The sequence below is a fragment of the Pygocentrus nattereri genome, chromosome 5, assembly GCF_015220715.1.
Source record: "Pygocentrus nattereri isolate fPygNat1 chromosome 5, fPygNat1.pri, whole genome shotgun sequence".
Lineage (NCBI taxonomy): Eukaryota > Metazoa > Chordata > Actinopteri > Characiformes > Serrasalmidae > Pygocentrus > Pygocentrus nattereri.
In genome coordinates this window covers 36,743,910-36,769,862 of record NC_051215.1, presented here as the reverse complement: position 1 = coordinate 36,769,862, position 25,953 = coordinate 36,743,910, and the positions used below count along the sequence as shown (strand labels likewise).

General features: G+C 38.7%; 3 protein-coding genes across 5 annotated transcripts; 2 read left to right on the top strand and 1 right to left on the bottom strand.

Moving 5' to 3' along the window:
- Positions 1-1,858: 1,858 nt before the first annotated feature.
- On the top strand, positions 1,859-14,243 carry hps1 (HPS1 biogenesis of lysosomal organelles complex 3 subunit 1). The gene is made up of 18 exons (XM_017724358.2): positions 1,859-2,134; positions 3,989-4,105; positions 4,183-4,317; positions 4,729-4,871; positions 5,785-5,893; positions 5,997-6,157; positions 6,736-6,838; positions 6,944-7,013; positions 7,528-7,583; positions 7,685-7,852; positions 8,391-8,570; positions 10,754-10,830; positions 10,999-11,130; positions 11,236-11,301; positions 11,812-11,956; positions 12,228-12,341; positions 12,507-12,589; positions 13,336-14,243. Exons 2-18 carry the CDS (start codon positions 3,989-3,991, stop codon positions 13,496-13,498), a joined length of 2,022 nt encoding a protein of 673 aa, XP_017579847.1. The 5' UTR covers positions 1,859-2,134; the 3' UTR covers positions 13,499-14,243.
- st3gal7 (ST3 beta-galactoside alpha-2,3-sialyltransferase 7) lies at positions 13,896-19,073 on the bottom strand. Its single transcript, XM_017724368.2, has 7 exons — positions 18,945-19,073; positions 18,599-18,783; positions 18,316-18,436; positions 16,925-17,250; positions 16,251-16,437; positions 15,998-16,138; positions 13,896-15,614 (listed from the first exon to the last, which is right to left on the bottom strand). Exons 2-7 carry the CDS (start codon positions 18,730-18,732, stop codon positions 15,378-15,380), a joined length of 1,146 nt encoding a protein of 381 aa, XP_017579857.2. The 5' UTR covers positions 18,733-18,783; positions 18,945-19,073; the 3' UTR covers positions 13,896-15,377.
- A 1,624-nt stretch (positions 19,074-20,697) lies between these two features.
- On the top strand, positions 20,698-25,848 carry LOC108443618 (ankyrin repeat domain-containing protein 2). Of its 3 annotated transcripts, XM_037538764.1 has the most exons (9): positions 20,698-20,766; positions 21,908-22,015; positions 23,381-23,536; positions 23,724-23,828; positions 24,173-24,271; positions 24,389-24,487; positions 24,575-24,673; positions 24,783-24,881; positions 24,973-25,848. In XM_037538764.1, exons 1-9 carry the CDS (start codon positions 20,698-20,700, stop codon positions 25,069-25,071), a joined length of 933 nt encoding a protein of 310 aa, XP_037394661.1. In that variant the 3' UTR covers positions 25,072-25,848. The 3 variants fall into 3 exon arrangements, with proteins under 3 accessions (XP_037394661.1, XP_037394663.1, XP_037394662.1); XM_037538766.1 differs by lacking the exon at positions 24,973-25,848 and having other exon boundaries at positions 24,748-24,825; XM_037538765.1 differs by lacking the exons at positions 20,698-20,766; positions 21,908-22,015 and adding an exon at positions 22,346-22,763.
- Positions 25,849-25,953: the final 105 nt, after the last annotated feature.

Below are 25,953 nucleotides of genomic sequence, written 5' to 3'. Positions count from 1 at the left end.
GAAAATAAGACAAAAAAGAATAACCTATTCATCCTACTATCCATCATACTTGAACAAAAGCAAAGGGATCACTTTTTACTGAACAACTTTTTTGTAACTTATTTTATGTACAATTCAGGATTTGTGTCATTCGTGTCTACGCTATTTGCATCTCCCTCTAAATGATTTGGTGCTACACTCAAGAGGCCTGCGCAGAGTCAACATACCTTTGCGTGACTATCCCCTCTTAGCCATGCAAACTGTAACCAAATCCAGCGTGAAAATGTTTATATTTTTTGACCCATTTGGACTCTGCAAACCCACTCCCCTCTTAGCCAAGAAGGTGGATTCCATGTTGTTTATACTATGTATGCAGTAGTAAGCCTTAAAAGAGTTTATGTGAAAGTTGCTTTTTCAGGTCTGATTAAACAGATTAAATAGTGACTTAACAATGTTAAATTCTTACAGGTGTGGAATTGATTGACCAAAGGAAAAGTAAAAAAAAAATTATATTTCTGCTGAAAATTAGGCATGGCAAAATTTTACTTTTGACTTGCATTTGACACCTGCTGGGTACATTATCCTATATATATATATATATATATATATATATATATATATATATATATATATATATATAGAGAGAGAGAGAGAGAGAGAGAGAGAGAGAGAGAGAGCGAGAGAGAAAGAGAGAGAGAGAGAGAGAGAGAGAGAGAGAGAGAGAGCAAAGCCTTTATCATTTTTGTTGTTTTTATTTTTTTGACATAATTTGAAAACACCAGCTGTCTTTAGCATTGTTTGAAGATTCCATGATAAATTAACCAATGAAATGGATGGATCCTTTCATACTAATTCATTTTAGATCAATTTCAAACCTTCCTTTTTCCATAGCATATTGTTTTTTTCTTGTAGCAAGTTGTTTTTGAACAATAATATCAAACAAGTTATTTGAAGAATTCGAATTTGTTCTAGCCATAGTACTGAGACAACATTCGTTCGTTTTGTGAATGACCTCAGGTTTAGTGTTGATGTACAAAGAACTGTGGTTGAAGTTCATTTTTTTCTATCTCAGAGAAACTTGTTAATGAGCTTTGATTACTGTAATGTATTTATTATCAGGCTTACTGAGAAAACAATCCATCCTTACAACTTGTACAAAATGCAGCAGCAAAAATCCTAATAAAAACAAAAATTACAGCTCACATCACCTCAATCCAGAAATATTTGCACTGGCAACTGTATAATTTATGATGGACTTTAAAGTTCTGCTACTTTTTTAAGGCTCTGAATGACCTAGTACTCCCTTTACTTCAGAAGGTCTCTCTGTTTATGTTCCAACACATGATCTTAGTTCTGTTTTTTTTGTTTTTTTTGGCCCCTCAGAGGTGTTTCACAAATGTCTAGACCTGGAGCCAACATAGTCTCTATGGGCCCCCATCCCACATGTAAAATTACACACCAAAAGTTTTAGTCCAGGCACCTTAAGGACCCCACTTCCACTATTCCCCCAGCTGTGACTCCCCTGTGACTGAGCAGTGTTTGTTGAAGAAAACTACAGGCTTAAAATGCCTAAAGTGTGCCAGTTCTACAGCAGTTCTACAGTCTCCAGCACATCTGGAACAAAAATAGGTGCTGCGTGTGTTTGCCTACATGGCATTGTATTGCGATATTTGTGAGGACCAAATTCCCGCGCTCCAAAAAATGGCATTCATTCATTAATACACTTCATCTTTTTCTCAAAACACATATTTCTTTATGGACTCAAGAAGAATGAAGGGGGGCGGGGAACTCTAAGCTGTTTTATCAGTTCAGCTTGGACTGACTGAGTATTGGATTTGTGTCATGCGCTCCTGAGCTGTGGCGCATGATTTGCTCGCCTGACTTGAATTCCAGTCGTGACTCAGTCAGGCTGAGGTGAAGGCCGCCCTTCCACACTCCTTCCTCTCTTCTCCTCGCTCTGCTCTGCTCTGCTCGGCTCGGCTCTGACTGCGGCCTGCGGCGCTCACGTGACTGCGCAGCGCGTCGTTACGGAAGTGTGAGTGTTTGTGGAGTGAAGAGAAGTTCTCGATGCCTCTAAGCGAAAGAGTCGTGTGTGTTTGGGGAGACGGAGACACACAATGAACCTCGGCTGATCTGACAGACGACAGCGGCAGGCGTAAGTGGATTTTTGTGTTGCTGTTCTTGATGGGTTTAAATATCACAGAGGCAGTAAAGTTTCGATCGGCGAGTCTAGCAGGATTTCACGGAGAGTTGCGTTCAAAAGCAGTCAGCCTTACGCTGCCAGTGACAATTCGGGCTTTTACGTGTCTTTAGTGATGATTCTGTGTCATATCGTAATGCATTGGACTGATTTAGAGGCTGTGACACCTGTGGCACATTCGCAGCGCATCACGAGAGAGAGAGAGAGAGAGAGAGAGGGTTGGAGGTTTGAAGGGTTGGGGGGTTGGGGTGGTCACTCACTTTCATTCATAGTTGGCGACGTTTCATCAAATTCTCTTCCAGATGCGGTGAAATCACAAAGTTTTTGATGGGTCACTGTACCTTCACCAAAACCTCACGCTACCCACACGAAGTGCGCTTTGTCACAGGGTCGCCAACTCCATCTGATTTTTTTTGTAGGGATGCACCGGTATGAGAACTGTGTACTGGTACTGATGTCCAGTACGCTTCATGTACATCTCTGCTAAGAAAACCAGCACATATCAGCATTGCTGGCCACTAGCAAAACCAGTGTATGCTGTGTTTTGACGTTAGTATGCTGATCAACCAGCAAGACCATGCTGGGATGACCAGCAAAACCAGCATAGACCAGCTGGTGGTTTTTGCTATTTATTTATTATTCAGTTCCACATTCTACATTTTGTCCACCTCAGAGCATATGCAAAGTTCTCCAAACGCAGTAAAGTGAGAAAAAATGTTACTTTCATCAATTTATTTATTTTGTACATGTGTTTGGGGGTGGGCACATTGTGCATGCTCTATATGTCTAAAGGCTCGCAAACACCTTTCTCCTGAATTCAACAGTGTTAAAAGGGAGTTTGCGCATCCCTTCCATCACCCCTTAGCTGCAGTCACAGTCCGTACTCTTCAGGGAAGGCTTTACAATAGATGTTGGAACATTACTGTGAAGAATTAGATTGTACTCAGCCAAAAGAGCATTACTGAGGAGTTTAAGGTGTCATCACTTCGGGAGTGCAGTTCTACTGCTTCACAGCCCAGTGCGTGGCTTTATAAGGCTCTAATTGATGTTTGCCATGGTGATTTTAGGCTCATATGCAGCTGCTCCAGCCTCTACCGGCTGTGCCATTATATCAGCAGTGCTTTTTTTTATTTTTTATTTTTTTGGGAGGGTATACAAGCTGTGTGTCTGTGCAGTTGAACATCTGTGCACCAATGAGTGCACTTTAAAGTGGTGAAATCACTAATTAGTGAATTCTAAATAGTGAATTCACTAATTAGAAAGGGTGTTTGGAGACCTTTGAACATACAGTGTAGCTGTTAATGTGGCACTCCAGTAACACTGTCCTTATTGGTATAAGGGCCAACGTACTATTTGGCAAAGAAGATACATAAACATTTATTTAGTTGTGATATATTTTGTTTTATTTTATTTATTTAGTTATTTTTTAAAACCGCTAAAAAGTTTTAATTTAGTAATTGTTTGGGTCTGCCAATTCATTCAAGACTGTTCTTCAAAGGTACAGTGTAGGCTACCCTACAATGCCAAAGGCAATCAAGAGATCAGGGTCAGACCTGCAGACTGCATGTGACCAGCATTATTGCCCCTCTAGGGTTGAACATAGAGCTTTTATTCCATCATAGAAAGAGCATTTTCAGTGAGGCAGTCGTTGTGGCCTATTTCACATGTTTTTTTAATAATCTGAACGAAACTCGACTGAACCAGGAATGGTCAGGGTTTAGTACTGCTAATGACTGAGTGAGAATAGACCTTTAAAGTTATGGTAGTATTTTGAGTAGTATTTCAGAGAGCTGACAACTTTGTTTTCAGATGAAGTGCTTTCTGGTAGCTACCGAAAGTGCAGAGGTCCTTTTCTACTGGACTGACCCTGAGTTTGAGCACAGTGTCCAGGAGCAGTATGGGGCTTCTCAAGAAGACGGCGGAAGAGTAAGAATTCGTTTACGTCTAACGTTTACGTTTAAGTTTTATAATGCATCTAAATTAAATGTTCTACTTTTTCTCAGCCACCAGCATTTGAGGATAGCATCAACACACTGTTTGCTCCAATCATCATCTCTTGTAGCACCATGGTTGACAGGCTGGGAGATGGCTACACCTCTTTCAGCACAGAGAACAATCACATCTATGTGCTCCATCAGGTAAGTCAGTCTAACTCATCTGCTGCTCTGCTGCTGAATGCTGTCATTTGACCATGAGCTAATGACCTAGAATCCATTGTTTCTTTGGCACTGATGAACATAGTATTGTGATTATTCAAAGCAGTACTAATGTCTGGCCCCCTAAGCCAAAGCTGGGTTAGCAGAGAAGCAGCGCCAGAACACAACAGCCAAAATTAGACTAAGAGCGGTTCAATGTCTACGTGAATTTGGGGATGGAGATTAGTAATGAACTATACAGTTTTCATTTTAAGTACATACACAGGTGGTTGTTTAAGGATTGAACAGTATACTGGCCCCAGTCACATATAAATGCAGTAAACACTGAATTAAGTAATAACTTGAACAGTTTCTGTATGAACATTAAGCATATTGTTGTGATGTGTGCCACAGTTTGAGGAGTGCCTGTACATTGCTGTGAATGGGGATCGAGAAGAGAGTGAGGAGGATCTAAGGAGGAAGATCTATGTAATGAAGAAACTTACAGAGATCCTGTTTGGGATGGTAACACTCAGCAGCTCCCTCTTAAGGAAAGAGTAAGAAATACACTCTTGTTCACTGCTCACTTTGACACCCATGTTACTTGTAACTGTAATGGGGGCTAATTATCAGTGTAACTAGTATCCTGTGGACCTGTGTTAAACTATTATTATTATTATTATTAGTAGTAGTAGTAGTAAAAACCTACCCATTTATATTATTATTTTATTTATAAAGCTGCATCCTATAGTTTTGGGGAATTTAGAATCCTGTCTGATGGAAATGTGTAATTGCACACAGCATGTGGAAGAACATTTTCTAATGTCTACTATTGTCATTATTGTCATCTTAATGTTTAGGTCTCAAATGCAAAAGCCACATTATACTGATTGAGACAGACCTTCTTTTCAAGCCTGTGCTTGTGATGTTAATAGGCAAAGATGTATGATGTGGTCTCAAAAGACTCCCACCAAATTCTTCCCGATGCCTTTGACTTTTGTATTATTTTTATTTACACAGTGACTCACAGCAGTGCATGGACACTATATTGTAGCAGGTTTTTAATCCTGACTCAGTAACACTACAGTAACTACTTTCAAATGTAATGAAAAATCCTGCATATTGCAGCTGAAATATACTACCCACGAGGAGTATGAAACTCCTTAAGTAGCGATGAAAGGGGTAAACTAGATATATTACATTATGCCAACAGTAAGGGTTGCCAGTTTTATACTTAGTCTCTCTCTGTTTATTTGAAGTTCTCCACATATTGTATTTGTTTCAGACTGTTGACTTTAGGGTTCTTCATTGAGATGAGACACAGATGGAGTAAATGTGAACATTTGGTGAACCTTTCCTTTGATAAAGGATGGTTTATGTGATGGGATTAAACGTTGTCCTCTTGTAGTATATAGTAAGTAATTATCACATTCACTTTTCATTCTTTGTTCACTTTTTTCTATTTACCAGATTGCGCCCTCAAGACACGGAGCAAAGAAACCGTGTGTGGAAGAAACTGCAGAGACTCCTGGAAACATACAGCCGCTTACGAGAACAGGACCAAAGTTTCCTAGTTGAGGTAGCCTTTTTAGCTTGGAAATAATAAAGTAACAAACTTTGTTTCAATAGAACAAGCACAAAGAAAGACACTTCTTCTGGTAACTCTGTCTGTCTTTCATTAGGCAGTTGAGAGGTTGATCCACCCTACACTATGTGAACAGTGCATAGAGTTTCTGGAGCGGAAGCTGGTGCAGCAGATCAACAGCAGTGTGGAGAGAGCAGGAGAGGAGGTGCTGCATGCCTTCATACTCGTGCACACCAAACTGCTGGCCTTTTACTCTAGGTACTGTGTGAGTTTTTCTCCCTGTTGGTTAAATCATTTAAAGCTGTAATTTGGCAAAAAAAAACAAACCCTCTTAACCCAAATTCCATTAGTTTGCTAAAATGTTTGAGAAATTTGCTTCTTTAGTTCTGCACTGAAGCTGTTGTGTCTTATATGTAACTATAGCTTAATGTTAACTAGTGTTTTTTTTTTTTTTCTGTAGTTTTCTCCATTCTTATATATAACACTATGTCATACAATTCCAGAAACAATAAAAGGAAATCTATTTGAGATTACTTAACAGATCAGCATGGTTTGAGGCAGGTGTGTGATGAGTAAATTGCAGTTTGTATGATACTAACAAGTGGCTGTAAAATTTGATACCGCTACATTAACTTCAAAGCTCCAGTGCAAAACTAAAGAAGCAATTTTGGCTAGCTGACTACTTTTCGGGTATGTAGAATATTGTGTAAATTGATTTTAGGGTGAACCATCACTTTAAAGAAGGCTTGTCTATTCTGCGACAAAGAATGAAACTTATAAACACATGCATTGAAATGAGTGTTGAGTGTCTGTTGTGGTGATTTGGTCCTGTGCAGCCGTAACGCCAGCACTCTCACCACTTCTGACCTTCTGGCCCTGATCATAATGGTGCAGGACCTCTATCCCAGCAGCTTTGACCTTGATGATGCTTCCCCTGAGGTATGTTATCTGTTATTCAGGCATTGTGTTGATATTCGCACTCATTATCTTAAAATGCCTCTATTATATTTGAGCATGGTGTATATCTACGTGTTGTGCATTTAGGAGTTTGACAGTACTTCAGCTCCTGACATTTTTTATACTCCAGAGCACTCTCCAAGTGACCAAGACTCAGGTGAGTCAACAGTTTTACATTTTAGACATAGCCTTCAAATAGGTCTTGTGATGGATTTCCATGAATAAATTCAGGCAAAAGCTATACAGCAATAAAACAAACAATGTAAACCACAAAAAACCTTTCAAAACTTAAAAGAATGTTCCCCCATATCAGAGTCTAAAATGGCTCCTAAGGGTCATAGGGTTTAATCTCTCACTGAGTACTGATGCTGACGCAACCAAGCTAAGTCTTTTAATAAATATAAATACAACGTTAGGCTAGTGAAATATTATTTTTAACGTCAATAAATTCACACAAGTATTAATGGAATTTAATTTCATATTAGAGCATGACATCTTTCTTTTTTCTGTCTGTCTGTCAGGTTTTTTGTTGTGGTTTTAGGAAGTATTGCCAGATTTCTATCACATTTGAAATATCAATTTCTAAAATGCTAGAGCTGTTATTGCAGAGACCACATTTTAAACAGGTTATTCATGAAGTTTCTATGAACGTTAAAAAATTTAACTCTCAGGGCGACTGAGCAGTGACAGCCCTCCTGTCTTCCAGTTTGTGGATCCTGATGTTCAGGTGAGCCATTTATTCCTAAAATGTTTGAAACTTAGTCACGTTTCTATATTAATTCTTTCAATTTTTCACAGTTCTAAAGTTTCATTCTTGATTTATTTTAGATGGCAGAAGACAGTCTTCAGACTCTTGAAATGCCTGTCCTTGACCCTATGACCCCTTCCCGAGTATTCTTGGAAGCCACACTGAAGGAGGGCTTCTTTCCCATGATGCCTCATTCCATGTATTGTTTACCTCTGTGGCCAAGTATTACTCTAGTGCTGCTGACTAAGGTGATATGTCTTACATACTATTTTAGGAGTATGAGCAAAGCCCACTTTTTTAGTTAGTACCTTTTAGTTTGTTAGCTTTTTTACTTTGCATATGTCCAAAAACTAAATTTTATTGTAGTGCAGTAAATGTGAAGTATAAATATGATGAAAAATCTATGCATTTATTTGTACTGAACATTTATACTGAAATAGTTTGTTGAAGCACAGTCATGGCAGGTGGAAGAGTAAGCAATGCTTAGGGCCACAAGGTGTCACCAGTTTACTGAAATGCTATATTACATTAACACTGTGTTGCTATTTATTTTCCTGTCTGATCTAAAGAAACATTGCATGACAGCTGTGTACATCATAAAACATGATTCCAGTATAACTGTGGCTTTTCAGTTTGCAGTAGAACATAATTTTGTGAAGTCTTTATAGATCAGTATAATATCTTTTAACAGTCAGACTTTGCTGGTTTATGTGTTGAGTTTGTTTTCAGTGTTTGAATATTTGAGGATTTGGTCACATGCATGTGTTTACTGGGTTGTCTTAACAGATCCCTAACAGTCAGGTGGCCATGTCTGTGTATGTGTTTCTGGAGGCCTTTGCTAAGCTGGAAAAAAGGCTGAGTGAAGGGCTGGAAGGGGCAGCTGCCACGAGGGGCCAACTCCCAATCCAGGAACTCCGTAACAAACTAGACAAGTTCATCAGAGTGCTGGCCAGCATGGATGTCCAGGTCAGGAGGAAATGGGATGGACTTATGCCTATTGCTTATTTTATGCTGATTAACTATAGGTATTAATTACTATAAACACTGAGGTTATTAGGTGCACATATGTTGTACGTACACTCATTAGCCATTTTACCATATACAACCCCAATTCCAATGAAGTTGGGACGTTGTGTAAAATATAAATAAAAACAGAATACCGTGATTTGCAAATCCTTTTAAACCTATATTCAATTGAATACACTACAATGACAAGATATTTAATGTTCAAATGGATAACCTTTATTGTTTCTTGCAAATATTCACTCATTTTGAACAACACCCACAAACAAACAACAAACGCCGTCGACTTCTCTGGGCCCGAGCTCATCTGAGCTTGACTGACGCAAAGTAGAAAGGTGTCCTGTGGTCTGACGAGTCCACATTTCAAGTTGTTTTTGGAAATCATGGACGTAGTGTGCTCTGAGCTAAAGAGGAAAAGGACTGTCTAGATTGTTATCAGAGCAAAGTTCAAAAGCTAGCATCTCTGATGGTATGAGGGTGTGTTAGTTATGGGTAACTTGCACATCTGTCAAGGCACCATTAATGCTGAAAGGTACATACAGGTTTTGGAGCAACATATGCTGCCATCCAAGCAACGTCTTTTTCAGGGACATCCCTGTTTATTTCAGCAAGACAATGTCAAGCCACATTCTGTACGTGTTACAACAGCGTGGCTTCCCATTGAAAATGTGTGCCGCATTATGAAGCACAAAATACGACAACGGAGACCCCGGACTGTTGAGCAACTGAAGTTGTACATCAAGCAAGAATGGGAAAGAATTCCACCTACAAAGCTTCAACAATTAACAAGTGTCCTCAGTTCCCAAACGCTTATTGAGTGTTGTTAAAAGGAAAGGTGATGTAACACAGTGGTGAACATGCCCTTGTCCCAACTTCTTTGGAACGTCTTGCAAGCATCAAATTCAAAATGAGTGAATATTTGCAAAAAACAATAGTTTGTCATTTTGAACATTTAAATATCTTGTCTTTTGTAGTGTATTCAAAATTGAATATATGTTGAAAAGGATTTGCAAATCATCGTATTCTGTTTTTATTTATGTTTTACACAACGTCCCAACTTCATTGGAATTGGGGTTGTAGTTGCAAGCACTGACTACTTTCCTTTATCTTTCACTGTTTATCAGTCTCCTGGTTTTCTGTCCATCAGTGCAAAGGGACCACCATAGGACAACCACTGACCAGATATTACTTGGGTGATGAAACATTCTCAGCAGTGTACAGTTAGAGACTTTTTAATGTATAATCTATGTCAGTCACATTCTAGCCTTTTATCAGGATGCTGTTGTTGGTTAAAGGACCACCCTGAACCCAGTACTGATATTGAGGCACATTAAACCTCTGAGAAGAGGGGGAAAAAGAACACACATATATAGCATCAAAAAATGGTCAACAACTAAATAAAACAACTTTTGCCAGCATATAGTATGTCCATCCTTTTAGCAATGTTTTTCACATATACAAAGCCATAGGTCGGTCTTAGAAATCGGATGCATTTTCATGATCCAAACACATTCTGTGATGTTCAGGTTTGGACTCTGGAGTGGTTAATCCATTGTTCTGAGAACATTAGCAGCTTGTTTGATTTGCAGTTTTTTTTCCTTTTCTCAGTAACAGCTTCTTGACAGCTACACCTCCTTTCAGACCCATAGCATGGAGTTGTCTTCTCATAGTGTTCAGATCTCAAGCAACAGTGGAGCTTGGTTTTCTCTGATGCTTCAAAGATGAAAGCTGACAGTTCAGTTTATCTGATGGTGACAGTTTGGTGGTCTTCCAGGGTTTTTATGTCCCAGTCTCCCCATATCTTTCAATCAGTTTTTGAACTTCAGTTTTAGAAAATCTTGTTTATTTCACTTTTCCTTTGACTTTCCCCTTCTTTAAACAAGTGGATTATGTTATGTCTAATCTCCTCAGAAATCTCTCCTAAATAACTTGCCCTTAAGGGCTGTTTTGACTAAGAATTAAGTAAATGTAGGATGGTCTCTGACTTCTGCACAAGTACTATACATAGTATGCTGAAAAGATGGCCAATGAGTGTAGGTGCAGGCTAAGTGTATGTATAGACAATTATAATAGTTTGTTCAATGTGCAATGTTTCAATCTAATGGGTTCATACTTCTCATGTTCAGACCTCCCATCTTCAGAATGTTTGGTCAGAGTTCAAGAATAAGGCTTTCACCCGATCAGGACCTGGCATCACCAGACCGTGAGTGCCTGTGTTTATCGTTGGTCTAAACACTGCAGGGTGCTTTGAGGAAATGACTCTTTTCTTATTACTAGACTGGATTACAACACCCCTGACCCTTCGATCCTTATGGACCAACATGCAACATTAGCGAAAGTTCTCCAGAATGCTTTGTGGCTTGTGTTGCAGGTTGGTGCCCTCATGTCAAAGCATGAAGACACAGCTGTGTGCTGTGTACCGGCAGTGTTTTGCAGCCGAGTGTATGGGCATTAACCAGCGACTGGCCCCTGCTGTTCAAGAGCGAGCTCTGAACATGGTGCAGTATGTCTCACTTTGATTCTTAAGTAATTCAGACGTAAGCAGCAGTCTTCATAGCATACTTTTTGTGCAGAGATCCTTCTCAGCATCTTTTTACTTCTGTTCCAGAGAAAAGTTGATGGACTGGAAGGACTTTCTGTTGGTGAAGAGCAAGAGAAACATTACCATGGTGTCATATCCTTCATTCTGAGGATGAACATGAGCATTGAATTATAAGCTGCACTTATATATTATATTTTATTGTATTGCACTGTGTATTGTATTTTATTGTATTGTATTGCATTGCATTGAATGGCACAGAGTTGTGTTCCTTTTTCTCTCTGTATCTACAGTTACTTTTTGTTTCTAGCAGTATCTTGAGCTCAGGACCGTCTTTTCTCTATGCTATTGGTAACTAGCAAAGATACTTTCTCTAGATAGACATAGCACTTCTTGAAAGTCGCTCTGGATAAGAGCGTCTGCAAAATGCTGTAAATGTAATTCTGACAGCACTCTGATGCCTTTGTTTTTGTCTGTTAGAATTTGATGTCATTAGTTGGGATTTTGATGAGCTCCTTTCTTCTTATGCCTCATTATATTCTTCCATTCCAGTTCTATCACTCTGAAGCGTCTCTGCTGTGGGTATCATTTTGGCTGGTTTATATTTCAGGATACATTTTAAATTTACTTTAACCATGTTCTCACTTACCTGGAGGAGTTCCCTGGTCTTGTGCATTTCATTTATGTGGATCGCACTGCAGGGCAAATGATTGCCCCATCTCTGAATGTGACTGACCGCACTGCTTCAGAACTTGGAAAGGGCCCCCTTGCACACTTTATTAAAAACAAGGTTTGTTGTTACCATATATTGTACACGTGTAGGGTCTTACTTTTCTGATTGTGCCATAACTTTTACACAGACCACATTTTATATATATATATTTTTTCCAGTACATTAAATTCTGCAAATAAACAATAATTGTGTATTAAAATGTACATAAGTTTATTCTCCAAATATTTTCATACAACATCTATGTAGCTCTTTTTATGAGGTGCCCTTGTTGCCCTTTTTATTCTAAACATTTGTTGATGGTGTTTGTCCTCCTTTTCTTTTTACATAGGTATGGCGTTTTGTTGCAACCACAAGACGTTATTTACAAAAAGGCTATACCACTGTGACTCTGCGAGATGGAGACTACTACTTCTGCTACTTCCTGTGGTTTGAGAATGAGACGGTATGTGTGGTCTTCCTCATAATCATCATGATCTTCATCACTGTTTGTCAGAGGTGCAGCAGCACCATTATTTCCTGAAGCCTCTGAACATTTCTCCATTGATTAGTATCATTCATCATCCCAAAGAGCAGATGTATGCAGTATTTGTTTCTTTTTCTTTGGCAGGGTTACAAGCTGGAAGTGGTAGATATACCTAGTCTTCCTGATGATTCCGCTCCTATAGGAATGCTCGCCTGGGATTATTACAGGTAACGGGTTATTCTAAAGGTGTGATAATGCCTTATTCACATTTTATGATGTGAGAAGAAACTTGTCATTATAAATGTCACTTATCATCACTGTTGGACCAACCCTCATGTCTGCACAAAAGTGCAAGATAAGAAAACTTTTTATTTTTTTATTTTTTTTTCCCAAGTAATTCCAAGTAATATTCTGTTGCTCCTTTCATCATGAAATTTTCTCATAATGTACATATGATGTTTTCAAATTATGCTAAAAAATACTTGAGAAAAATGGAGATACAAGGTTTTGTTGTGTCAGCAACAAAATTTTATGTTTCCTCTCAGTTTTTCAAAGTGTGGGCCAAATTATGTTAAAATTCCCAGTTTTTGATAGTGGAAAATAAAATACACAGCACTTTATATCAAACCCAACAGAAACCAGTTCATTATTAGCACTGGATTATCAAACTGAAATTATGGCTACATTTAAGAGTATACCTTTTTTTTGTTTCCAGGTATAACTGTTAAGTCATAAGAAGGATTCCTGTAGTTTTGGATTAACAGAAGTTCTCAGGCTTGTTAGCTCAGGCTTAAGCAAATGAGCTAACAAGAAAACAATTATAATGAATGCAGCTGTCACCCCATGCCAATTACAAATTTAGTGGCTGACTGGACTTCCCCTTGGGCGGTTCAACAGGCCTCCTAAAAAGCTTGATTGCAAAGAGTTTCACCAACCACTTGGAGCTTAGCAGCACTTCTCTGTTGTCCCATAGGAAACTGCTGCGCTTCTACAGTAAGAGCCACCAGAGTGAGGTGGTGAAGTGCTATGAACTACTGACCGTGCACCTGGGGGTGATCCCCACTGAGTACATCCTGCAGCACTGCAGCCAGCTGGCCCGGAAACTGTGGGAGCCCTCCCGCATTCCGCTTCTATAAGCTGCTCCCTGTGCTTCCTCTGTGGCAGACCCTCTGACTGTTCCTCCAGCAGGTTCCCTCATCAGCACTGGGAGCATGCTGAGGCCATCTTTACTCCACATCTGCTGGAATGCTATGCTATCCTGAGTCCACTCCTGTATATTTTCCAGTCTGTTTCTCTAATGCTGTCTATTATCTGTGCTGAGCAGGGCCTGCACCATCAATCCACAGCCCTTATCTTTATGTGGCTTTGACACAAATGCTTTTTGATCGTGTGCAAGTTCTCGTGAAGCCTCTTTCTCAAACTGTTGTATTAACATGTACTGAACATAGAAGTGTCAGGAACACTGCACTCACTGCACCCATTTTACTGTAATTAGAAGGAAATAGCTGTGGATTTAAAGAAATTCTCACCATGTTAGTTCTTCTGTGTACTTTATTTAAAAACACTTTCATAAGAACATTTTATAAATCTTACTATATGTAGCTTTAAATGATGATCACGTTAATTGCCAGCATTACAGCACAGCTGGTTACACGTGTAACTTTGACCTCATATTGAGATGTACATTTAAACCTGCAGTGTCCCTTGATCATGCAGTCTCATGAGTTCTCTCCTTCATTTAAAGAAGCATCAGGAAGCTACTGTGTTGTTCTAACTACTGGATTGTATTAAGCAATAGAAATTGTGCACTTTTTGTGACAGATGTGATTCTGAAAAATGTTGTAAAGGAAATTTTATTAAACATGCCTTAAAGTATTGTAAGAGTAGTCATGCATGTTATGAGACCTTTGACATTTTATCTGATGAGTGGGGCTGGATAATACTGCATTAAACAGTATAGTGCACACCATGGAAATCTGAAGAAATAGTTCAGCAAAAAAAATCTAATTTACAGTTTTCGGACTTAACTCAGATGTATTCATTCAGCCAAGATGTGTGTGGTGTCCAAATTTTTAGTCATATGAGATGCCGTTCCATAAACCAGCTCCAACCACGCCCAGCTCTTTATTAATTCACCACAGACTTGTGATTTAGGGCACAGTGCGACTCCCCGTGAACTATAAAATGAAGAGGGAAAACTCCCTGAATGCCGAGCTTTCATATTTCTGGTGTGCCTATATTCGACCTCTCTTCAAGTCAGGTAGGCATGTGGACCATGCAGAGTATGTTCGGAATCTGTATTGTTTCTTTCTATAACCGTCAGTTGTATTTTCAAAATAAAGACCTATAATTTTAAGAGGAAACGGCAGAAATCGTGAACGTAAGCTGCAGACGCTCGTGCACGCGACGGGGAGGCAGTTTCTGCGAGGGAGTCGGAATTCGGCACAGCACCTCTTCTGTAAAGTGGCTGTGCTCAGCCACACGATGAAGCTATAATATTTTTATAGTTCTATAAGTCTGTGCGATATTAGTGAAGACCTGGATGCGGGTTGAGAGAGCTTTTTGCGGTTGTATTTACAGCGAAGAACACTTAACTTTTAGTATTTGTTAGCATTGTTAGCCTCGTAGCTCCAGGGCTAAACCAGAGGCCAAATGTTCACACCAAACGCGTCCTGGCTTTTGTCCTATATCTGGGGTGAGTGGGAAAACTGTTTACATTTGAGTTTTTGCCTTAATGTTCCTTTAATTCTGTAATTACTCTTATTGGTTTAGTTGAGATAATGCCAATTTTATGCTAGTTTACGCTAAAGCTAGATTTTAGTATCTGCGGCCGCTTGTGGATCATGAATTTGCCACATTGAACAAACTATCCCCACAAGTGGTTGATTTTTTTTGTGTTTCCTTTTTTCACCCATGTTGTTTTGCATCTTGCTTTGAAACCCTGTCTTTCCTTTGTTCTCTGCGTTTCTAATAAGAGTGGTGTTGCAGGGAGGACGCGGAGGCGCTGTGACAGCGTCATAGCGCACCTGTGAGGTCGTGCACGACTCCCGCTTTAACTAGATCCCGCAGGAAGAGGCTCTCGGTGCTGACGTCATGCACTACTTGCGTCATCATGGCGTCCATGCGCAGAGTCTCATAGTAGTGCAGCGGGGCTCCAGGCTGCTGAAGGTCATAGCCAAACCCAGCCAGGCTCACTTCATCACACAGCTGCAACGCCAGCACCACCGCACTGATCCCCAGAGTAGGAACAGTCTAGAACAGATTATAAAGCCCGCTTTAGCAATTAACATATACACTTAAAACTGGAGCTTTCTTAATTCATTTACCACTTAACTGCAAGCTTATTATAACGTTGTCAGGTGCATTACTCAGTAACCACAATTAATTATTTGTGAGCTATTTTGAAATCAGTGTATAAAATATGTACATGTGATAGTGAGGAATTGTCATGTGGCCACTAAGGCCCTGAAAAAGACATGTTTCTGTAGCAAGACAGCAAACAATAGAACGTGACAGAGAAATAGAGCAATTTTCAGGTATGAAAGAGGCTAGGGTGACCTGTAATTATGGTGAATTCAACTGTATATCCAAGCTAAAAGACAGGCTAAAATCCAGGAACTAGTCATTTGTCTAACCTTTCTTTCCTGTTGTGTGTAAGATAGCATTACATGCCATGTCCTCTTCAGTATTTCAGGATTCATGATGCGAAAGTTTTCTGGCTGAAGTGGAATCTCGTTGACGACATGCCTCCAAAACCACAGTTTAGACCACCAGCTCTAAAGAGAAAGAGAAGGATTTCAGTGTGTGTTATTCTATAAATTTCATGTTGGCATAAATACAAAAAGGCTGTTGTAGAATAAGACAGTGAAGCGTCAGAGATCTGCTCACCAAAGGCTTCTTTGCCAAAACAGCGGCAAGCCACTCTAAATCCAGCCTCTTAAATACAACTAAAGCAATTATATCCGTGTTCTGGTATTCCTGTTGTAATAAGGGGGCCCCTTCAGGATAGACCAGTCGAATGGTGGTTCTTGAACCGGCATCTGTCTCAAATCCAAATACTGGTGCATTGTTCATCCTAAAAGTGTTTAGATGACACACATTGTTTATATTATTATTTTAAGGTCCAAATGCACACCCTTCTGAGCTGAGCTGGTGAAATCATTGTACACGTCATGCACTTTAAAAAACTGTCTTCAGTTGGTGGTGTACATTTAAAAAAGATTTGTTGTATACCACAAATTTTCAATGCAGTAATAATAATAATAAAAATAGTTTTAAATTAATACTATACCTCTGCTAAAAGGAGAGTAAAAATGTAAAGAAAGGTGAATGCAGAAACAGTATTTTAGAAAAACAAAGGATAAATCACAGTTTGAAAATAAATAACCATGTAAAAAAATCAACTAACATTTCACTAACAAAGGTCTGAGTTATTAGATCTTAACTGTGCTTTTATAAAAGATGCTGGTATAATAGGTGATAATTGTTTCTTCTTTTTTTAAATCTTTCAACTTGTCTTATTTATTTTTTTCCCCATTTATAGGTTCCCATTTTCCAGTTACCTGATGATGATATCATGTTTATCTATATGGATTCCAAGCTGTTTTCCATACAAGACTCCGCCACTCCCCACCACCATGCATCTTCTACATTTCTCTGGGGCAGAGGGCAGCCTGGAAAGGGGGAGAGCTTTGAGGGTGTGGGCCAGTGTCTCTTCACTGCCCTGCAGGCCCAGTGGGGGCGACAGCTCCCACTCTGCTGTTACATTCTGCAGGAAGACAGGGATGTCCAGCAGGCCACGGAACTGAGGTACTGTGCTCAGCCTCACTGTGCTCCAGCTACTGCTGCACGGCTGAGACAGCAGGGCTGCAGAGCGATTAATCAGAGCCTGCAGTGAAACGCCAACAAACTTAGGATGTTTTATATTACTTTCCTAAAAACCACTGGTTCTCTGTCCTAGTATATTTTGATTGTTATAAATATTGGATAGGAACTGCTTTTCCTTCCACACTCTTTGTTTGCTTCTGATGCACACAGACAAGCACAAACAGATACATGAAAAAGAGTGGAAACATTTTGTGGTAGGGCATATGGACTTCATTCCACTAAACAGTGAGCATATATGGCTTTTTATGTAATACTAATGCAAAAGCTTTAATTCCAAATTCCTACTGGTATTCACTGTAGAGAATACTGCTTTTCCATTTTTCCCCAGTTTTTGTGTCACTTATAGGATGTAACCCTTGGTATTAGTTGGTATCAGAAAATTAGTATTTCCCATCCATAATTTTGGTGTTTTCCTTTCTTGATTAAACTAATTCACTTAATCATCTTATTGCCCAAGCCTCACCCACAGATGAGCAAGTGAGCAAGTGGACAAGCTTTGCGGAATCTTGACCAAAATTACATTCAACTTAATAAGGGGCTTTTCATAATGTTAAGTTTGCTGTTGAAAATGCTTTGCTCTGGGGCTGTGGTTGTAGCAGATTGAAGCATGGCAGGTTTGAAATTGCCTCCATGCTAATATTTTCTCAACTGCACAGCAACAGAAAACTGCTTCTGGTCTGTCCTACCCCTATGACATTTTGTATGCAACATAATTTATTACTTGAAATTAGTAGCACACTCTAAATGTAGGTTTGTAACTAAATAGGATTGTAGTCAGTGTTCAATAAAGCTTGCACAAGCTTGCAATGGTTGCTACAAAAGCACACATTTGTGGGCAAAGTCTGGATATGTTAATTAACAAACCCTTCATGAGGTTTAATGGGTGCATTAGAGAAGGAAAATATGTGCTGGGCCCAGGTTGAGAACTACTGCCATGGAGTAGTTGTTATCTTAAAACCCTTTTTATCATGTGTGATAAAAGAGGAAAGGTTGTGTTTGGCAAAAGCAGCGGTACCACTGTATTAAATATTAAGGGTATATTAAGCTTTTAAGTTAAACTCTGTACCACGGACTGAGTGGTGGTCCTCTCACTCCAGATGGGTTGCTGTGTAGGCAGATATGCAGGGACAAGAAGTGCTGAATAACAGCCCAGAAGCAGGATAAGGCTTAGAGCAAAGTTTTTCTGCCTGCCCAGATAGAGATAACACATTACTACACAATTTCAGTAGCAGCAGTATGTGAAATACCACATCCTATATGCAATTAATGAAACAAATCTACAAATCTTCAGTGTGGCCTATGCAAAAGGTCACTGTCCCCTTGTTTAAGCTTATTATATGTGAACCCACTGGTTGAGGAAGAATTCTCCGGACTCTTCACTCCAACACTTGGTGCCAGAGGTCTCGGAGCTTCCTGCTTCTGTAAGCACCAGAGTGCTGCCCTCATCATGGTCCTTTACGTTCAGGTGCTTTAAAGTGACCATCAGTTGACCACAGGGTATCACGCTTCTCCTGACAGTGCCTGAGCATTCCTCCTGGAATCAGCAGCAAAGCCAGATGTTTCCACAGTGAAACCAGTAAACCTAAAAGCATTTCAGCCACCCACTCTCAAAGACACCCACCACCTTCTTTGCATGTGGGGAATGGCTAGAGGAGTAGATTGTTAAAACATTTACAGAAATGGTTATTCACTTACCTCCTTTTTCAGATTTTATTTCTTATTATTGGCATGAAAGTCATGGTTGTGTTGGACAGAAAGCAGCAGTGCCCTTTCAACTCGGTGACTCTTAACAGCAGTTATATGAGAGTGTTGTTTGTCTCTGACTGATCCTTGACAGTCAGGATTAATAATTCACCTGGCTCTGTGGGACCTTGTATACAATGCGTATGAGTCACGTGTAGGTGTCACATAAGTTTGGAATTTGGTCGCTAATTTTAAAAGAAGGATATAGATACATTTAAGCGAAAGAAAACTGTTTAAGTTTTGATCACTTCATATTATAGTGCCCCCCTTTAAAGGGGTATTTCATAGATTTTTCAAAATCTCTGCTTAATTAAATAGTTTGGATGTAAACAAAGTCACTGAGAATAGTTTAATGTTAAATGTTTAATTCTGGAGAAACTTGTGGAATCAGAAGTGTTCACAGTGGTGGTGATATATGATATGTCTAGTTATGAATATATTACATGAAGACATTGTTTTTATGATAGTTTTGAGATGTTCTTGGCCTAAAACATATTTTTAAAAATCGGTTCAGCTGAAAGGAACATGCAATGCACTGTAAAGCAAAATAGTACCCAAAGAAACCTCAGACGTATCATTATTGGACCCCAGGAAGACTAGCGGCTATCACAATAGTAGCTCATGGGGATCCTAAAAATAAATAATTTTATGATTATCAACACTAAATGTAAAAATTCAGAAAACGGGTTAGGTTCACTGGTTGTTTTGAGTAGTAAATCAAATGGCTTTACTCATGTGTTAGACATCACAACCCCTAGTTCCTTTTGCTACCGCTGTAAAAAAAATTCCCAAGCAGCAAATTAATTATGAAATATTCAAGTTGTGGGAAGTTATTTGAAATTCAGTAAAATCTATTTTAAATAATTTGTAAAGGTAGCTAAATTAGCTCATTTTAATTAATTAAACACTGAAGAATTTTTACAGTGCATATTCAACACACTCAATGAAAAAAGATAATTATACATTTGATGCCAGTATTTATTAGATTTGATTAGCATTATCATTGTAACATCTAATAGAACACTGTGACCTTTTCTTATCCATTTAAACAATCTGCTTCTGGACCTCATTTGCAGTGGTAATGACTGTACACTTAGTAAACAACCATGCTTATTAGCTTGTAGATATTTTAATATATTCTCATGCTACATTTGTAGACATTTCTACTCAAGTGTGACTTGAAGGATGGTCCGGAATGCTCTGCGATGATTGGCTGTTGTATGATGTGACAGTAGCAGGTATTGACAAGGTATCACTTGACACTAATGGAACACTTATAAATAACGTAATCCCCAAAACAGTGTGTTTATTAGGCAGAGGCTCTTGTAAAATTGTGGCTCCAGGACCTGGCACAGGACGGGTCAGTGGAAGTGGATGTCCCTGGCCCAAAGTTTGAGCTCATGGGACAGTAGTGGGTCACATGTCACAGTGCTATCCAGCTCCTGACCACACCTGTTACACAATGCTTACTGTGGGCTTTACATTCCTGCTGTGTGTATCAGAGCACCCTCATCACATCTCGTTCTCTTTAACCCTGTGTCTCTTAGCAGACTCCACACACTGCTTATTTATAGGTGGCAGTTACCATTAAAGCTTTCATTCATAGTAATATATTGTATTAGCAAGATAAAGACATCTTTCCTTAAATAGAGCTGCTAGTTGCTAGTATATCTCTGCTTTCAGATTGTGATTCTCTTTCATCAGGATGGACGAGGGTATCCTGTGGGCCACTACTGTAGTGGACCAAAGGGCTGAGCTGGATAAGCGAGAGCAGGTCTGGCTGATTTTAAGAGATTCTGATTGAAAACGTTGTTGTTTTTAAGTTTTAGTTATAAAATAGCTTTGAGGATATGTTAGTAAACAAGGGCTATTTTACAGCTGTTTGATTTGCTTGAAGGTAGTGAAGGTGCATGAAGAAATACTTCTTCAAAATTAGTGTACATCTAGATTGATGGCACAGTGTTTAATGTTAAGTTTGGTAGGAAATGTTAAATGTGTAACTTCTATGCCAATACTAAGATGTGTCAATGCAGTATTTTGATATTTTCTAATTCACATTATGATGACATCATCAGAATACTTTTAAAGTCAACTTGAAATCAAAATTGACCATGTTTCCTATCTGTTAGTTCATATGATTGGTCATATTATCACAATCCATCAAATCATACCATTTAAAAAGACAGCATTCTTGTTTTTTCCTGTGGTCTTCTGTTAAAGCCTAATGACTTTTGCCTGCTAATGACTAATGCGTCTTCTGATGTCTCTTCACATGCACAACTGGATGGCAAAAAATAAGATTAACCAGTAATATCATGTTTTCCCACCCCAACCTGCCAACAGAAACCTTTAAGTATGAAAATATGCTGTGAGTTCTCATTCACGTTTAACTTTAACTTTAATGCATATTCGAAACAGTACATACAGCAGCTTATTGAATTATGAAATGTCATTACCATCCAAAAAACAACATGTAACTCCATTTCTGACAATTTTTTTTTTTTTTTTTTTATACATCATTTGACCTCAGCAGCTCAACTTTATGTCATGTAAAAGTTTTATAAAGAATGGAGCAATAGAAATGCTCCAAAAACCCTTGGAATAAAATCTCTTTACATCAACTTCTAAGAAAATGTTTGCCTTCTCCTGTAAAGTTACTATTTTGGAGATACATGATTTTCTTTGGACAATGACAGTTTACTCTTACACTTAGTTATTTAATAAGTACAATCTGTAATTAACTCTTACAGATAGCAGTAGCTGATTGAATTATTCATTTTAATCTTACAGACTGTAGTTAGTACTAAATGTTGTTTTAAATCCACATTAGACTGTTTATCAAGTTTTGTGTTAATGAAGTTAATCTGTTTGTTTAATTTTCAACATCATCTTTCCTCTTGCATTAATGTTTTCAGGAATGTCGAGCACATGCACGGAAGCTGGGAATTTTAATAGTGCACAGCCCTGCAGACGCCACAGAGAAAAGCAGTGAATCACTTAATCAGAGTATTGCAAATGTGCAGGTGGGAGCGTGTCAGATTTTCTATGCATATAAGCATATATGCATTTCTTTGCACTAAGAATGTTCATTGATGGGATACAACAGAATTGACATATATAACAGGAAAGTTGATTATTAAATGTTGGTTACTTTAAAACATAATTGCCCAAAATGTGGCCTGTGGACTAAAGTTAGACAGTTAGAGGTGCTGATTTGGCCTGTCAGAAAGTTTTCATAATCCCAACCCCTCACTTAATGAGAGAACAAACTAATTTTTCACATTACATATAGCTGTAGCTTGTAATAAAGTATTTTAGTAACGAAACATAGTGTAAAATTATAATATACATTTAAAAAATTGTTGTCTTTTTGGATCTCACCCTAAAAGAACAGCTTATTGGTTTGTCTAGACTACCAATGGTGGTGTCTCGATAAGACAGGAAGAGGAGGTTTCAGTGCCAGAAGTTCAAACAAAGGAACCAATAGTCTCTATACAGAGCATGATATTAATTAAAAACTCATAAACTAAACAATCTGTGATAAATAAATTCAGTAATGCATATCTTTGGTAAAGGAATCAAAAGATTATTTTTTTTACAGACAGACACACAAACCAGCTGACAGCACCAAGAACCTGCTAAGGAATGTCTGTACAAGTGTGCTGGTTATTTAAGTCCACCCATGTGATCAGGAAAGAGGAAGGGCTCCGCTGACGGCTGCTCCAGTGATGTCTAATAATGTTACCACATTGTGTTTTTACAAATATATTGGTACTTAAACTATAAATGCAAATGATAACATGACTGTTTCATTAAGTTAGAACTGTTAGATTCAATATTTTCAACATGCTTCTCATTGTTTTTGGCCTATTGCAGTCTTGCCTTGCTGGAATGACCTGTGTGCAGAGAATTCTCAGACCATCTTTGGTTTATTGAGTGTCACTCTATATTATGACTGCTCTTAACCAAACTCAGCACCCTGGCATCTAATGGTTTACAAGCCTAGAGGTGTCTGTGCTGGTCACTAGCTTTATTAATGGTCAGAAATGAGTGGAACGCAGAACAGTTCCAGTGCCTTAGCTCACACTGTGCCCATAAACATGAGAGAAGCATGCTGCTTTTACTATCCTGCAGTAAATAGCTGAATGGTCTCTGCTGGAAACAGTTGAACTTTCACATCAAAAGCCTTTCATGTATATCACAAGTTGTATTTCCACCTTACATTTCAGTTTACAAAAAAAGAGAAAGAAATCAAACACGTGCCATATTTTGCCATTTTTATAGCATTGAGATTAGTGTAAATTATTCTTCACTTTGCCCAAAACACATGAGCACATGATGGATACCTTCAACATATACCTTTATATTTTCAATTTGCTGACTGGAAGTACTGTCAGGCTGAGGAACGGGTGAGGGAGATCTCGTCTGAACTCAGGCATGAGATGGTAGATCTTGGAGGTGCTGAAACCACCACTCAGCTTCATTTGAGGAAGAACATCAAGAACAAGGCAATTGACCCAAGTGGCCTGGCTGATGTTCCTGTGGTGAGGAAACTCAAGCACTTTCATTGAAAATAGTATTAAAGCCTACTAACTCAGTGTTTTATTTTTTTTATTATTTAATAGTTAGATTTAATGATTTCAAGCCACACTACTTGATAAATGCACTACTTTGTCTAGCTACAGAATTTTCCTTTTAGTATCTCCAACTCTAAAATAATGTACCACGCAGGGACCTGTGTATCGTGAAGACTTCTTAATGGCAGCTACAAAAGGAAAACTTAAAATTGTTGAAAAGTTCTTAGAAGATGGAGGTGATCCAGACACCTGTGATGAGGTATTTCTGTATCAAGCACAAATCATTACCATGCTCCCTCTGACTCTGTAGTATCTCTATTTTTATTGTTGATCCCTTTTTTTACATCATTTAAAAATGCCAGCTGCCATTGACAGAAAACATACTCAGTATATTCTATGATGAATGAATATGGCATTGACTTGCATTAAAAGTAAAATATGTTTTTGCCTTCTAAAGTAAAGTATCCTTTTTGCAGATAAAATGTTTTGTTTTGACAGTGGCGATATGCTTACATAACAGACATAATATTCATCATTGTAGTTTGATTGAGTGATTGATTGATTCATTCAAACATTTAATCATTTATTCATCTTTTCCCACAGTTCAGAAAATCAGCACTGCACAGGGCGGCTTTTGAGGGTCATGTTATGGTTTTGGAGAGGTTACTGGATAAGGGAGCAGACATCAACTTACAAGACCGCGTACGAAAATTTGAGGATCTTCTCTGTAAATCAGTGTAGTGTATTCAGGTTTCATCTAGGATCTTTAATTTATGGTGCAGTTTTGAAATGAACTGGTTTCTTTACTGCTTCTCTCAGTTGGACTGCACAGCTATGCACTGGGCTTGCAGAGGTGGACGTCTAGGAGTTCTCAAAGTCCTGCAGAGCAGAGGAGCTAAATTAAACGTTAGGGACAAGGTAATCATTTTTTTTTATTCTAGACCTTACTCATGACTCTATGGATGCAGTACATTCTTTACATTAGCAGGTTTCCCATCCCAACAGCTCATGAGCACACCCTTACATGTAGCTACCAGGACTGGTCACTGGGAAGTGGTGGAGCACCTTCTGGCCAGTGGCATCAAAGTTAATGCCCAAGATTGGGTAAGAGCTCTGGAGTTATGGACAGTTTTGTGCTGAGATTTTTTTACAGCTTTAACAGTGTGTCATATATTTAGTTAAGATCACAAGCCTAACTCTGATGGTTCTTAAGGAAGGAGACACTGCCCTGCATGACGCTGTCAGACTGAACCGATACAAAATTGTCAAGTTGCTTATTTTAGCTGGAGCAGACATGAAGATCAAGAATGCTGTAAGTATTGCAGATGAACACGTGCAGTATGTGTATACCTCCACAATTCTCAGACTGGTTGAGTTTTATTATAAGCACCACTCTATTTCAGGAGGGCATTACAGCCACAGAACAGGTGAAGATGTGGCAATTTGACACTAAGGAAACGCTGGAGAAGCTGGAGGAGATGAAGGAGGGGGGACTGGCCTGAATGCCACACTTCATTACTTCTGAGTGAGCCTGAGGGTGCTACAGCTGAGGAGACTGGTGTTCGCACATGGGAGGAGTAATGTTGGAACTCTGCTGCTGGATTGATGCTCCTTGTTAGCTATGTTTGAGTGGCTATGATAAAAGCCTGCTGTAGTTATAGATTATGCATGCAACAATACAGAAATGTGAACATTGCCTTGTTGATTAAACAAAGTAATTTCGGGTGGTTTGATGTGAAATGCATTTTGGAGAAACTTAACAACTCATTTATTTACCATTCTGATGATAGGAACCATAGGTCGTCTACAAAGCAAATTTAGACATTTTATTTACTATCTAAAATGAGCAGTAAACTTATTTGTCCTCTGAGTTTGTATGCTGCCAGTTGTGAAGTAGTGGTAAATCTGGAATCATAACTAGTTCATGTAATAGCTTTCATTCATGCAGCTTTCATGCACAGAATGCTTCAGATGTCTGGTTTCTATCTCCACTGCTGTGAACAATTCTGACTCAATAAGTTTCTCTAGAATGATTCCTTTTACATTTAACCATTCTAAATTACTTTCAGCAGACCTTCTCAGCTATAGAAACCTCTCTTGTGTTTACACTATAGCCAGGAAATGTATTTAAATATGAATTTATTTGAAATGGCCAGTTTATTTTTGCCTATTATATGATGTGAATAGAAATGTCTCCTCAGATTGCTACAGAGTGTTTTAGAGTGTTTCTCTTCTGGCACCTAACTTGGGATTTGTTTAATTATTCTGTCTCAGGAATTCTAGCCTTACACTTGACATATTTAGCATTTTATTAAATATTCATTTGGTTTATTCATTTGCTTCCATCTACTACTTGTTATATATTCAAGCATTTAAACAGATCT